The sequence below is a fragment of the Glycine max genome, chromosome 1 (genome assembly GCF_000004515.6).
Source record: "Glycine max cultivar Williams 82 chromosome 1, Glycine_max_v4.0, whole genome shotgun sequence".
Classification (NCBI taxonomy): Eukaryota; Viridiplantae; Streptophyta; class Magnoliopsida; order Fabales; family Fabaceae; genus Glycine; species Glycine max.
The window spans coordinates 25734239-25750427 of record NC_016088.4 but is presented as its reverse complement, the minus strand read 5'-3'; the positions used below and the strand labels follow the sequence as shown (position 1 = coordinate 25750427).

Sequence of the window (16189 nt, the reverse complement as noted above, 5' to 3'; positions counted from 1 at the left end):
TGAGAGAGGAAAAGAGAAAGAGAGACAGAGTTTTGAGATTGAGAAACTGATATTATTCAACCCAAGTCACAATTGATTACTGTTACGGATTATATAGATGATCTGACAACTAACAACCTAACTGTCAACTAACCTGACAGCTGTTACAAAGCAGTTAGACACTTACTAACTAGACTCTAAACTGATAACAGTCTAACTACTAACTAAAGTGGTTAGAATATCAGTTAACTAACAGAAAGCAAAAAAGAAAGCACTGCGAGTAATGAATACTCCCTTATAAACATTGAAAATTTGAGAATTGAATTTTGAGTTACAAAATCTTATGCTGTGAGTGAAGTTGTAACGTTCAAAATCATTTTTATTTCAAGTTCTGGATTTGTATTAAATGAATAAAACAATAAATTAATCTATACTGAAAGAAACCATTGTCTTTTAATAATTTTCACAAGGATAAGGTTTACATGTTTACATGCTGGATGTTTTCAGCACCTTGTTACTGAAATTCCATCTTTGTTTGTTCCAAAGAAGCATGGTATTGACGCAGACACTGGATGTGGCATTAACATTAATACCAATATAATGACCCAGTTAGCATTTTAAAGTATTCTGTGGTGTCTAACATGAAGTATTGAAAATCCAATGTATGTCTAAAACACAAGCATTTCATTCATTCAACTATTCTTCAAGTGTCTGTTTGACTGTCTTAAATTTTGAGCACTAAATTGATTTTTATTATATAGCCCCTAAAGCCATATTAATTCTATGATTTTTTTTCATAGAAAAAATTAACATGTTGCACATATTGGTGGAAAGTTGAAGTAGTAGATTTAATACAGTCTGCTGATTGCTAGAGTTTTGAATTAATGTATTTGTTTTTTGGCTTAAATATGTTTTTGATCCCTAATAAATATCCAAATTTTTCATTTGCTCCCTAATAAATTTTTGTTTTGCGTTGAGTTTCTAATAAACACTTTTTTTAGTCCCTAATAGATTAATGAATTTTGTGTTTGTTCCTTGATAAACTTTTTTCATTTGTTATTAGTCGGGACTAAAACAAAATTCGCTAATTTGCAGGTAGCAAACACAAAATTCACTAATTTATGAGGGACTAAAACAAAATGTTAAGAACCAAAAATAAAATTGTTGTTTTATTAGGGACTCAATGCAGAACAAAAATTTATTAAGGAACAAATGCAAAAATTGAATATTTATTAGGGATCAAAAACATACTTAATCCTTGTTTTTTCCCCTTGCTTTTCTAATTGAGCAAGCATAATGAAACTGTTGAAATTATAGGGTTTCGCCAGAGAAAGGAGGAGAAAGAAATGGAATGAACAACATAAGATTATAATGATATGGTTTGTAATAATTTCATACAAAATATTGACTAAATGGTTAAGCCTAAGCCCTCAAATACAATTAGACTACTAATTGTAATTAAAGTATGAATATCAAATAAATCAGGAAACACAGTAGGAAATAATTCCAGATTGCTCCCTTCATTGGATGGTAATTTGATTGCACAATTTATTCTGAAGATTGCACAGGTTATTTTGAAGATATTCTAATAGAGACTATTTTTTTTTCTGCTATTCAATTTATTTCATAATATCGATCATATTCTTTTGGCATTGTAGGGAAAACGGAATAGTAAAGCAGCTGATCCACCAGTTTTGGCTAAAACCCCTCATTTTCTTATTTTAATATCAGAAGGTTTCAGGGAAGCGCAGGGTGTGTTGAAGGTCGGTGAGGTATGTTGTTTTCCTCCTTTTAACTTCATAGAATTTCACTCCTCAAACTTCAGTTTTACAGCATTAAGCATTGTCTTTTTCTTTTGTCTTGGAAAATTTCAGTCCATTTATTACAAATTTCACTTAATATGAAAAAGGTAATTTCAACATTTTCTATTATTAATTCATTTTGTTTGGCACCAATAGGGTATCTAGTAGCTTTATCATCATTTTCATTGCATGTCTTGAGAATAATCAAGTGCAATTTCTCTTTTAAAGTTTGTATTTGATGCTAGTGTAATGAAGTGGACAAAGTGTCACTGGTACTAACTGTTTCATCGACTATAACCTTCATTTGATGGGCATTCAATTTGGAAGAAGTTGGGCTTATTTCCAGATTTCGATTACTATTTTTCAGTTTCCAGTGCATGGCTCTTTCTATTATGGTTTCCCTACAGCAACATTTTGGCATCTTATATCTTGTTTGAATCTTGCCTTGATACATCGTTGTCTTTGAATACATTGGATGTTGGGAACTTTATATGTCATTAATATGTACTGTATCTAGTTCCTTGTTTTTTCATTTTCTCCAAATTTTTTCTTAGTGCTACTTTCATTATACAGTGCCAGAGTTGTTTTTACTGTTAAAATGAAACATTTTCATTTGTATTTATCATAATTACATTAAATTCTTTTCTTTCCTTTATCTTTTGGTATTATTTATTTGATTTAACTGTCTTTGTCCAAAATTCCTATTGTGATATACAATTATGCCTCACATATGGAGAAATATAAAGGTGTTTCTATGAATGCAGATTGTTGGAATATATGTAAATATATTAGTCAATGCTGTAAATATGGTAATTAACAATTAAGATATTAAGGATCCTTGTAATTATTGTATGAGATAATATAGTAAATATATTATCAACGGATTTTTCATTTATCAGATTTTTCTCCTCTCTCTCATTTCAACATGGTATCTTGAACCTGATGAGAGGCAACCCTAATCTGTGTTTGCCTGCTGGACCCACTGATGATTTTTTTTCCAGTAACCATGTTTCTACTCCAGTGCAGATATTATCAACGGGAACTTTTTCTTAAAAATTTTCCAATGAGTAACAAAATTTATTCAAAAACCACTAAGGGACCTATAAGAAATTTACATTTGCAGCACAAGGAGAGAATAAAAAAATTGTAAGCAAACTGAGGGAATATAGTGCATACTAATTAAGTAAGCTTAAGCTATTGGTTTCATATCTAATAAGTACTTTTAAAAACATGTTTTACTATTTTTGACATTATTGCTATTCAACTGCATGCTTAAATAAGGCTTGCACTACAATTAATAATCTTTTAATTTAAAATGGTATCTAAGCTTGAGAATACATAATGTTATGGTCGAAACGAGCAAGAGCAACATTGAAAGTTTATCTGCTAGTGCTAGATAATTACCTGACTTACATGAGTGATTCTAAATCTAATCATTATATGTAGTAACTGGTTTAGATGCAATACCATGATGTGAGTGGCCAAGGACAGATAATTACTGAGGTTTGCTTGTAATGTGCCTTACCATGATGTATTTATGTTATTATTGCATATACACCACTACACCCAATCTAATTCACCCTTAGCTTAGGGTGCACTAAAAGTGATTCCTAGTTTCTTAGTTCTTTGAAAATATCTTAAATTAGCACTAGGAAAATTTCTCATATCTTATTGAAGTTATCTTTTCAGGTCATAAAATACAGTATGGAGATCTTCATATTTATGTTGTATGTTGGTTGTAATTATATCTTTATGATTCTAAACTGAAGGATAATTGGGAGTTGTTAAAGTGGTGGAAATATTTTGGATTTTTCTATTTTGTTGTATTTCTGTTTTTGATTTGGACAGTTTATCTTCTCACTGGAAGACCTTGTCAGTCTCATTCTTAACAATGGCACTTGATGTAATTTTGTAGCAACTATTTAGTTCTTTGGTGATCCTGAAACATAATTTCTTTGTGGCAGGGCAATTCTTCTGTCTCTGAGTCTGAGAAGTAAGTTCAAGAAGTTGTATTATCTTTTCCCCGAAGAAGTGTAGAACATGTGGTTGAAGTTTATAACAATATTGTCCCAAAATTATTACTGTTGTTATTTTCTGTTGAGTTGATTTTGGTCTTTGAACTTGAGTTTCAAAGTTACAAACTTGACCTGCACTAATATGTTACCTCAAAAAGGTTTGATTTCTTTGGTGATGATTTATGGAAGACAATTTTCTTTTCACTTGTTTCTATTTTATAAAACTATCAGACTTAGATCCTATCTATACTTGTAGACAAAAAAAAAAGGTATTTGCTTACCCTGGGATATCTTTTATTGTTAATATATTTTTATGTGAATTGTAATGTTCTTTTTGAGAGGGTCAGTAAGCTTGTTTGGCAAACATGTCCATCAGACTGATCATAGCATCACAATTTTTAAGTAAAGTCTAGAATGTTTTATTTAGAAAGTCATTTTTACTACTAGAGATTTGTAGAAAATATTGAGAATTGGTAATCTCTCTTGTAGTTGGAGATCTTGAATATTTTTTTAGGTTCTCCAAATATTTCATCTCTTCACGGGGACAAAGTACGTTAGTGTTTTATGTTTTAAGAGAAGTCAGAAAAGAATTATTCCATATTTTGTTAATCAACCGGTAAGATGAGTATTTTCTCCATTCCTTGGTCTTTTGGACCAGAGTGTGAGGCTTATATATGGGTGTATTCCCCCTCCTGTCCTGTCCCGAGAGTTTCACAAACTGAGTCTAGTGCTTAGTATAGAAAGTTGATATACTGCATCAGCTTGGTATCAGAATAGAAATTTATCTATTTTCAAGTTATGCTTGGGTGCAATAGTACCATCATTTATGCACTGAATGCCTTGAATCTGATTTTCTTCCAAGCACCACCAGCAGACCCAACCCTGGATGAAAGACGGGGTTTTTGTTTGGTAGTTGGCCAATGTCAAACTTTGTTGAATCCTTTATGACCTGGATCAACAATACGTGTAACTAATGTTCTGTATTTGTATGGCTAAAGTACAGTGTTAAATGAACCAGGGCTTCTACTTCAGCTCTTAAGATATGGGCAGACACATTTGTCCCTGGGAGTAGGATTCAAATTGTTAAAGTTTAAACCACAGAGGGATCAAGATCTTGATCCTCACTATGAAACTGTAGAAAGAGTAATGCTAGGAAGACAAAGAGAGGCTACAGTGAGAAAAGTCAAATTACATGGAGATATTTAAAAGGGTTAGACAAAGACCTAAAAAAGATTTGGGAGAAATCATTTAAAAAATACCCTTGTTCTAAATGGTTTTTTTTACTGAAACAATGGAATGGAATTTGCTAGTCTACTTCCTTTCACCTTGAGCTAAATCATTTTCCCTTGTGCCTAGGTTAAAGGAAGTAGACTACCCAGTATGGTAAGACTTGGTTGTTGTGTTCAATTATAATAGTACACAATGGAGAATTTTTAGGTTTACACAAGCTAAAGAGAGATCAGCAATATGAAGGATTCGGAGCTATTTACATGACAAGTGCATCAAGCAGCAAGCAACAAGCAACACCCTTGTAAACCGGTGTGAAGGGTTTCAGTCTTAAAAGCGTTGAAAGGATAAAGACTAGTCTAGAGCCGAAGTAGCAATAGGCATAGGAGATGTGTTAGGACTGATGCTAACTCTTTTATGTCTAGCCTCTTGCTTGTAGCTCTATGCTAGCAAGAGCTAGCTGGCCTCAAAAGCCTAATTCTTGAAACAATGGAATGGAATTTGCTAGTCTACTTCCTTTCACCTTGAGCTAAATCATTTTCCCTTGTGCCTAGGTTTTGGGTTTGAGTCCTCCTCTGAAAATTTAGGTGTTAAGTTGTAGATACACCTTTTGACTGACATTTGTTCCTCCAAAACCAACTGCTGGAAGTTAAAATACTAATCTAGGTTTTTAGAATATTTCGATTTTCGAACAATTGTCAACTATAGTTGATAGTCGTTAGTTGGCTCTAATTGTTTGGACTGGGGATCAGTTGGCCAATTTATATCTATGAACTAGCTTGAGTGGGAGTGTTAGATATATTTTACATATTCTAGATTTGCTAATGAACCTAGATCTTAGAATGTGAGTTTGGCCTTAACTCAACCCTGAAAACTAACTCATAGGGTAAGGGTTGTCCCTTACTTATATACTCTATCTGGACCTTGCCTCTAGGCTCTAGCCAATGTGAGACTTAGCTTTTCTCCAATACACTCCCTCATGCCCAACACTTTTGGGTTTAGTGTATAGATAACGTAGTGGCTGGCCCTTTGAGTGGATCTAGGATTGGCTTTGATACAATCTTAGTATGTGGATTTGAGCCTAACTCAATCCCAAAAGCTAGCTCATAGGGTGAGGGTTGGCCCCCACTTATATACTCTATCTTGCCTTATCTCTAGCCAATGTGGGACTTGAGTTTTTCCCAATAGTAGACAAATGTTGTAATAGTTAGAAGTTTACGTAAAGATCTTGTGTGTTTCTTTCATGCATATTCCGATGGATTGGAGAGCTCTTCTAGGCTGATTCATATTATCTTTTAGTTATTTTTGTAGTTATCAACAATGTTTTAAATCCCGAATAGCGGCCGGCTCCAAAATCACTATAGCGAGATAGGATATAGCAGGATAGCCACTATTTTGAAATTTTTTATATAGTTTATATAATGTATACTATATACATATAAATCCTAAAAAATGATAAGAATTACACAAAATTAATGATATGCATAATTAACAATAGAGAGCCACAGGTGTCTTAAACAAAACATACAAGTAAATACCAACAAAAGTCAAATACAATTTTCCTAGATAGGAATTATCAATCATCATCATCTTCTAAATCCAAGCCTTTATCATTTTCAATATTATTACATATATAGATTTCACTTTTGGAAATTAAAATCCCAAAAATAGCCCTCCTAAACAGCCCTAATGTCTCTATTCAAAGGGATTTTTTTGGAATCAACACATAGTGACACTATAGCGCCCACTATGGTCGCTATTCAGCCCGCCATTTGGTCTACTATTACCACTACACTAAAATGCTCCACTACGGCAACCCTTGTAGTGGGGAAGGGCTGCTCTGCACTGCTATAGTGCGCTATTTAAAACAATGGTTATCAATAGTGAGCTATAGTGGTGTAGATGGCAATGGGGGACACTACAAATTTTGAATGACAGTGCATTTCCAAATATGGACTGTAGTGGCCAAAATAGTGTACTTAGTGGCTCTAGAGTGAGGTTTTTGAGAAACTCAATTTTACCCTCAACATTATTTTCTTTTCCTAGATAGGAATTATCAATCATTGTCATCTTCTAAATCCAAGTCATCTTTATAATTTTCACTATTATTACATCTATAGATTTCTCTTTTGGAAATTAAAATCCCAGAAATAGCCATCCAAAAAAGCCCTAATGTCTCTATTCAGAGGGTTTTTTTGGAATCAACACATAGCGCCATTATAGCGCCCACTATGGTCGCTATTCAGCCCGCTATTTGGTCTGGCTATGACCATACACTAATGCTCCACTACAGCAGCCCCTGTAGCAGGCTAGTGCTGCTCTGCACCGCTATAGCGGTGCTATAGCACGCTATTTAAAACCCTGACCATCATTAGTGCGCTATAGTGGTGTAGACGACAATGGGGGGCACTACAAAAGTTTGAATAACAGTGTGTTTCCAAATATGGACCGTAGTGGCCAAAATAGTGGCTCTAGAGTGAGGTTTTTGAGAAACCCGATTTTACCCTCAACCAACGTTTTTTTTTTTGGGTGTGTGTGGAGGGATAGCTTGAGATTTCTCTCTTCCTTTTTGGAATTTATTGGATGTATTTCAATGCTTCTATATATTGTGCAACACCCACCTTCCTTTCTATTTTGTGTGACCAATACTATTTTTGGCAGCACCCACCTTCCATAGTTCCATTATTTTCTCTACTCTAAACTCTGAATCACTTCTGTTCTGAACTTTTAAGTTTGAATCCTCAACCTCCTCTCTTTTTTTCTCTGAGCAACACCCACCCTCACTTTTTATTGAATGTTTAAGATGTCTTGTATTTGAATTATGAATGTCTTTCGAAATTTGTTTGTTTCCTTTACTTTGTTTCCTTTACTTGTTATATACTTGGATGTTTTACTTAAAAACTATGACCTTTTATAGTGAGTGTCATGAATTTTGATTAATTTTTTTAATGTTTGAGCTTTTGTTTGTATACAAGTTATTTAAACTTTATATACCATTTTTGTGGTTGGGCACTACGCACTGCCATTGCAGATTGATTACTATGGTTATATCAGATGTTAGGTGGATGTGGATTCTTGATCTTCCTGTCTCTTGAATAAATTCTTTGATAATATGAAGGAAAATTTTACTGTTCTTATTCTTGCTTTGTGAGCTAGGTATTATTTAAATGGTAATCCCAGGCATAAGGTTAATAAATGTTTATGGAAATTTTTTTGAGTAAGGCTTTTGGGCAGCATTGATGCTTTTCAATAAAAGACAACATTTTACGGAAAAATAGATTTTATCTTGTGTTCATAGTTTGGCAGTTGATGTTCTTGCTGTATTTATTATTTGTTTCATAAAGCCATTAATGTTTCTTTATGAGGACAATTATATTTCGAATCTCAATTTAAATGAAAAAATGTAAAACTTTTGGCCAATTGATTCAGTGGTGTTAAATGCAAGCCGTTAGTGATATCTAATGAAAAAGTGATCAAAGTTTCAGTTTTATCAATCATATTCTAAATTAACTTTGATAAAGATTCATGTGGGAACTTCTCTTGCTTGAAGTGTTGGAGTTTCATTAACACGTGTACTACACATGTTAGACACTCCTACGTAGGTGTTAAATTTTTATGGGCCCGAACACTTGGGTGGACACCTCCATATGGATTGACACTTTAAGGACATCGGTATTAATATAAATTCCATTCTTTTTGGGACATTCAAAAAAGACAACTTAGGATATAAAAGATATTGTCTCTGTCTGTGTTTTTATTTTGGAGAGATTTATTATCATAAGAAGGTGAATATACAAGAATATATAATTCATGATCATAATTTAGATCTTTTGTTATGTTCATTACGCTTAATTTCGTATGAGTTTATATATAAATGTCCTATATTTTGGACAAATCATGTTAGGTGTTTGTGTCAAAGTCCATGCTTAATTTATTTTGCGTTGTTATCTGACTAAATCTTCATCTGATGCTTTATATCTTATGTTAAGTTCATTAATTCTCTAGGTTTGCTAACATATTATTGCTTTAATTGATCTCAGATTTGCAGCAAAATGGCCTGCTGTAATGCAAATAGTTCAGCTTATATCTCAAGCCACATGAATAACAAGTAGTTCCATATTTCAACTTTTGGGATGCTCATGCGTGTGTGAGTGTGTATTTGATCTTAACGTTTTGTTCTGTTGCTAGAGAATATGTAGTTTTACGAGCAATGTACCCATATGGATTTCGTGGTCAGCAGCAGATAAGAAGAAGCTGGTAAGTTATCTTTAGGTTTCTATTTTTTCCCCTTTCCATGTAACCCCCTTCTCTTAAATGTTGATTATCTTTTCTTACTACAATGTCGATGCTTTCCTGAATTCTTCCCTCAAGCTTTTGCTTTTGAAAGATTGAAGAAATTTAGATCTAGTATTGCTATGAACATTTCAACTCAACAACTTAATCCCAGCTGGTTTGAATTAATAATAATACTTGTCACTCATAAAAATATTAATGCAAGTTGCATGACATTCTTGTCTGTCTCACTATGATTTAGCTTAATGACCTCTGCATAAGCTGTTTGAAAAAGATCTGAGACCAGTTTTGATTTATATCGATTATCGAAGTCCCTTGGCCTCATTGTGGAACACTAGATTTGTTCATCTACTTTGGAGGATCCTTTGGTAGTAGGAAGGCTTTCACAAAACCCAAGGCAGCTAAGTCTTTTTGGTAGTGACAGCTTAAATAGTTCATTGGTGTGTGCTGTGAATAGAATAGCTATATATTTGAGGGTGTCACTTTTCCTCTAAACTTGTTATGTGATAGTTATTTTGTTTCTCTTTGGTTTTGTGCTTACAGCTGCTTCAAAGGAGTTGCTATTCTGGATAAATAGAGAACTTGAGATTGTGGCCTTCCTGCATTTCACATTGGGCAAATAGTCTTTTCAAGAACTTTTCCTTTTCTCTTTGTGGCTATGCTTTCTCGTGGTAAGTATACAGTAATGGTGGGCAGCAACTTTTGAAACTTACATTGATCTTATTCTGACATTAATTGCTGATCCCTTATAGATAGAATAGTTGGAAAATAGTGTCTTGCTGTTTTGTAACAATGGAATTCATCTCGGGTGTATGATCTGCTTTTACTCAATTATCTGGTATTATAAATAAATTTTACATGTTATCGTTCATTTGCTCTATGACTTGATAGCAGAGCTATTATGACCTAGTAGGTTTAGTTTCTCGGGTGTATGATCTGCTTTTATCAGAATAGGAAAATATGATTTGAGAATTTGGTTTATTTGACTTGTTTGAGTAAGACAATTATTCATTTTTAAGGTTAAAAAGTGTAATATTTTGTAAGGTAAGGTGGGCGGGTGTTATTCATTTCGTCTTTTTGTCTTCCTCCATCCCCTATTCCACAACATGCCCTCTTGTCCTTGATAACCTTCATTGTGTTGTAGCTGAATTATCCTCTACAAGTGTATTTGGGTCTATGTGCTTTGTCGACAACCGCTCTTGGGGTCTTGATAACCTATTCAAATTGTCCTTTAAGTGTTTCTTTCTTTGTTACACTTGATCACAAAATGATTATTGTTGTTTCTTTTATAATCTCTGATATTTCTTAGTCTCTTGGTTGATGTTACCTTTATGAGTCCATTACATTTTTTGGGTCTCCCTCAGCTTCTAATCCTAACTTTGCGGTCTTACTTCTTCCTCTTTTCTTCAATAAGTTATGTTAGATTTATACTTTATCTTGTATTTATTAGTTGATAGAAATCAGTGATTGTATTTCCTAATAATTGCTAATTGATTGATCATGTATTCAATTAGTGATTCTATTTCTCTATTATAAATAAGATCATATGTGTGGTCTCAAGATCATATGCTGATTGAGCAGGTTCCCCTATTGAGTATGGATAGAAGATTCACTAGTTATTGTGTATTATCAATCATAATATGATATGCTTGAAGACTAAGAAACAGATATTAGTCACAAGATCGAGTGTCAAATTAAAAACTCATTTAGTTAAAACAATTACTTAAAGAGCTCTATTTTATCATCAGTTGAAAATCATAATATAATATTCTTATTCTATTAATAATAGCCATTTATAGGCACATAATATTTGATCTAGAGGAATACAAAATCCTTTATTTGTCTATAATTGACGTAATCAACCTATATAAACATGCATTCACTATGGACTTTGATACATGATTTCTAGATCATTATCCCTTTGTTTCTCCTATTTTGACATGGTATTTAGAGCCTAACAGAGATATCACAGAAATTGTGCCTCACCGGGAACCCACTATCCCCTGCAGACCCTTTTGCTTGTCGTACTTCTTCCGGTGACCTGTTTATGCATTCCGATGACACAACTCTGGTGACACAATTCTGATGACTTTTTCAGCAGCCACCAACTAGATCTGGATTGCCCCTTGCTGATTTTACTCAGTCGTATGAGCATTGACATCAAACTCTTTCTCACGTGCTGAGTCTTTTCTCCACCAAACAGCTCCTTTTATTGCCGATTCGTTGGCATGTCTGGCCACCTTCTTTTTAATGAGCGCTAGGTTGTGTTCCAAGTAAAACACTGACTTCGAAGAAAGAACATAACCTTTTATGTCAAAAACATGCATGCTTGCACCCAACTGAATTTCAATAGAAGTAACTTATTCTAAGCGGTTTCAATTTGAAGTCAGCCTCAGTGGTTAAGAGCTTGAAACAATTTAGAGTTAATTTAATGATATACATTGTAGACTCACTGAAGTGTACTCAAAGTTAAGAGCTCTAAGTCCGGTCCTATCTACTACACAAAAGGAAGTTGATGAACAGAAAAATAGACAATAAATGAATTAACCTATAAATATACACACAAATATGAGAAACCAAAATTAGATTTAACAACTAATATAGAATATCATAAGTTCATAACAATACTACCAATGCTCCAAAAACTACCAAAACCATGAGTTGTGTTATATATAGAAGCCAATTGAAAATGTAATCATCTAGGAATAATCTGCACCAACTTACAAGCCTATCAGTTATCATTTAAATAAGGGTGTTGCTAGGTGCACCCAGCAATATTGCTGGTGCACCCAACATTTCACTTGAATGGTTTAGTTTACTTGTTAGGTTTTAATATATATGGTGGTATGTTATTGAGTTTTAGAAATGGTAGATATGTAGTGATTAGGGTTGAGGCTAGGGTTTAGTTTAGTTCGTAGGGTTTATTTTAGTGGTTAGGGTTGAGCTTAGAGTTTAGGGTTTAGGTTAGGGCTTAGTTTAGATGTTAGGGTTTAATATATATGGTTGTTTGTTATTGGTAGTTTTAGAAATTATAGATACGTAGTGCTTAGGGTTTAGTGTCTAGGGTTTGGTTTTTGTAGTGCGTAGGCGTTAGTGTTTAGAGTAGTGGGATTAGGGTTTATAATCTAGGGTTGAGGACTTAGGGTTATGTAGGTTTATAATTATTTGAATAGTGAATTTGACAAAAAAAAATACATGTTCGTCATCATTTGCAGATCATGGTTAGAACCAGAGGTTTAGGTCGTGCATTAGGTAGGGTTATAGGAAGAACCCTGGGTAGATAAGATGATTATCATGCAGATGATGTTCCCCAGCGGTGTAGGCCTACCGCATTCGCACGCAGGCAATGGGAAGTTGTCCCTGTTGTTGAGGATGTTCCTGAGATGACTGAGGACGTACCTGCACCTGGTGAAGAGGGATTAGTTGGTGATGGTGTTGAGAGATCAGCTGTTGATGATGCTGAGGGATTTCCAGGTGGGCCACGTGATCTATCAGTGCTAACTTTATTTGCTGAGCATGTTGCACATAGCATATGGAATGGAGAGGTATTATAATTTTTACGTAAAGTTATTTGTTAATTATTTGTTATTGTTGAGTTGTTTGTGATAATTAATTTTTGATATAATGTTATTTGGAATCATCTGTGCTTCAATTCAGAAACGTCCTAAATTGAAGTTGGTCTCCTACGAAAGGAAGGTTGAGAAATTTGAGAGGTTAGCTTCTGAGATTGAAGGACTAGTCGCTGTCACGATATTAACTCCTTTATTGGCGATCAGGGAGTTATATCTGCTTTTGTCAAGAGGTGGCACAAGGAGACTAGCAGCTTCCATCTTCCAGTAGAAGAGTTGACTATCACACTGGATGATGTGGCGTCACTCCTCCATCTTCCGATCATAGGCACCTTCCACAGCTTCGAGCCTCTACATGTGGACGAGGTGGTCATCATGTTGGTGGAGTTGCTAGAGGTCTCGGGTGAGGAGGCTAGAACTGAGACTACACAATGTCATGGGGCATATGTATGCCTGTCGTGGCTACGGGATATCTATCAGAGGAGATGCGAGGCCCGACAGTGGATAGTTGCAGCTCGTGCGTATCTCCTACACTTGGTTGGTTGCACTCTTTTTGTTAATAAGAGTGCAACACATGTTCATGTAGTTCATTTGGACGCTTTTCGAGACTTGGCTCAGAGTGGGAGCTATGCCTGGGAGCTGCCGCGCTGGTGCATATGTATGACCAGTTAAATGAAGCTTCTCAGAGCATTGGCCGACAGATTGCTGGTTACGTTACTTTATTACAAGTAAATTTTGTGTTTGTAATATGTTAAATTGGATTATGATGTAAATATGTTTTTAATATGTGTATTTGACATTGATTTTATGTTCATGTCATGTTTGTAGTGTTGGATATATGAGACAGTGTGACTGATGATGGCTATGATGAGACGTTACCACGTGCCTATCGGTGGTTTACTACGAAGGCTTATATGAAGGGATTAACAGCATCGTTGTACCGAACATGTATAGATGCGCTGACGATCATTGACGTATGTTGGATGCCTTATGGTGACCAGGGCGTTTGACCTCATTTCATGCTTCCAGGGTGAGCTTAGATGGGGTCCCATTGTGGTCACACTTCAACTAGAAAGGGTGGTGCAACAGTTTGGCTACGTTTAGACCATTCCCCCACCGCCTATTAGTGCCACCTTGTCATATAAGGATATCAACGACAGGTGAATGCATTATTTAGACCATCCAGCAGCTGCGGGACATGTTTGTCTTGTGCCTGGGCAGTGCTCAGGAGATTACATGGAGTGGTTCTTCGAGATATCGCATTTGTTTATCACACCCACACAGGCAACTGATCAGCCCAAACATCCACCTGTCCCACAACATGAGATATACGTGGAGCCAGATATCTCGGAGGTTCCAGTGGCAGCAGGAGTTGGACCGTCACAAGTAGCTAATCCCCCCAGACATGCAGTGATAAGATTAGTTGCTTTAATGTTTTATAAAATGTTATTTATTTTAAATGCTGTAATAAATGTGTTTTTTTGAATGTCATAGGATGCTTGTGAAGCGATCGCAGAAAGGTTGGAGTGTGTGCTCAACCTAAGGATGGTCACTGAAGGCACAAAGTTACATGACATCATGGAAGATTGCCTTAGGATTGCTAGGGGTGTCACCTTAAATGAAAATGTGTATGTTAGGGCGCGACGAAGATAGTGCACAGATCATTCATAGATCATGTTTATGTCTTGTATTTGTTACATTATTTTGGTTATAACTTTTATTGAAAGTATTTGTTACATTATTTTGTTTTTCGTAGGCTTTTGTTTTTCCTATATGGGTAGTCAATTTGAATGGTTACAATATTTGTTACATCATTTGGTTTCATTTAACAAAAAATAGTTAAATTATGTGTTTTGTCGCCCACTGTTATTGGGTTCATCCCTACATCTTAAACCTTAAAAATCTTAAACATGTACATGCAAAACATTCACGTTTAAAGTGTTTATGTATCATTACTTTTCTTTGGTTACATTTTCTCATGGTGACTAAATTATTAAATGCAACCTAACATGATATTAAATGCATTTCTTGAAAGCAAGTTCATGGGAAACATGTGAACTTAATGCACTCATGACAAGAAAAATTCCTTCTATTCTTAATTACTTAGGGGACATTTGTTTAACGAATTAGATTATATTTCCAGAAATAATATGCATAGGAATAATATTACTAGATATGTTATTCCCATAAAAATATATATTTGGTAACTACTTTTATTTCCAAGAATGTTTTAAAGTTTATTTTAATTTTATAATATCAAATAAATAAACAAATAAACAAGATAGAATAAGAAAAAAGTTACAAAATTGTCTAAAAGAAGTTCACAGCACACCCTGAAATTCAAGGGTTAGAGGTAAGGAGAATTTCAAAAAGAAAAAGAAAAGGAAGAAGAAGAACGAAACATGGGGTGTACCTTTTCAACTTCAATGGTAGGAAGCAGTGTTGGTGAATGATGTACACCAAAATCTTGAGGAATCATCATTACAAATTGCAGAACCTTGTACCAAATGCTAAAGTTAAATCGTCCTATTCCATGTCTCTATTCTTTTTCTTTTTTCTTTTTTCGTTTCCGTTTTTACTCCGTGCCCCTACTCTCTAGGCCTTTTTGTTTTAAGCTTAGAGTATCTCGAGTACAGGTTTCTTATATGAATTTCTTAATCATGTTTTTGGTTCCCATTACACTTTTTGTGGTCCCCATGTCATGTCATTTTTACTCCAAAAATCACAAGGAACTACAATAATCATAAAAAAATTCACACATAAATTTTTTATTATAACTTAATTAGTATTGCAATAAAATAATTAATTTAATTTTTTATTTTACTCTAATTTGGCATTTTTTTGCCACTATTTTCCAATTTTTTTTTTTAATTACTTCACTTTACTTTTTCAGTCTAACCTTTCCCCTTCCCTATGTTGCCTTTCAACACGGGGAAAGGGGACGCGTTGATTTCTTAAGTTAAACTAGTCATTACCCTTTAAGTAGCCCTTTAAGTAATACAAGGCAAGGTAAATTCGTGTTAAACTATCCTTGAGATGAAATTTACTTTGTTAACTAAATATTTAAAAACGAAATTCTAATCCGCATTGAATCATGGGTAAACCAAATAGTGGAAATAATTATTGAACAAGTACTGAACAAATAGTGAACAACTTAGTTGAAAAACTAGTGAACAACTTCTCGAATTCAAACATTACATTAACTTCAACATACTGGAAAGAAATAAAATTTGCATGAAAAACTCAAAAATAAAACTTGCATTCAATCATGTTGCGACATAGATATGTCTTCCATTTTCATTAC

General features: G+C 34.3%; 1 protein-coding gene across 7 annotated transcripts in view; it reads left to right on the top strand.

Moving 5' to 3' along the window:
* LOC100789451 (mediator of RNA polymerase II transcription subunit 25) overlaps positions 1–14732 on the top strand; it is a 35311-nt gene extending 20579 nt beyond the window's left edge. Inside the window, exons 8-15 of one of the 7 annotated variants that reach the window (XM_041017729.1) lie at positions 1638–1751; positions 3746–3774; positions 9064–9131; positions 9212–9280; positions 9860–9987; positions 11326–12861; positions 12974–13613; positions 13714–14732. In XM_041017729.1, the coding sequence (XP_040873663.1) occupies positions 1638–1751; positions 3746–3774; positions 9064–9124 (204 nt within the window). In that variant the 3' untranslated portion in view covers positions 9125–9131; positions 9212–9280; positions 9860–9987; ... (1 more) ...; positions 12974–13613; positions 13714–14732. Of the gene's footprint in view, positions 1–1637; positions 9281–9859; positions 10191–11325; positions 12862–12973; positions 13614–13713 lie in introns of those variants that run through there. The other 6 variants (XM_041017720.1, XM_041017723.1, XM_041017727.1 and 3 more) reach the window with 6 other exon arrangements.
* Positions 14733–16189: the final 1457 nt, after the last annotated feature.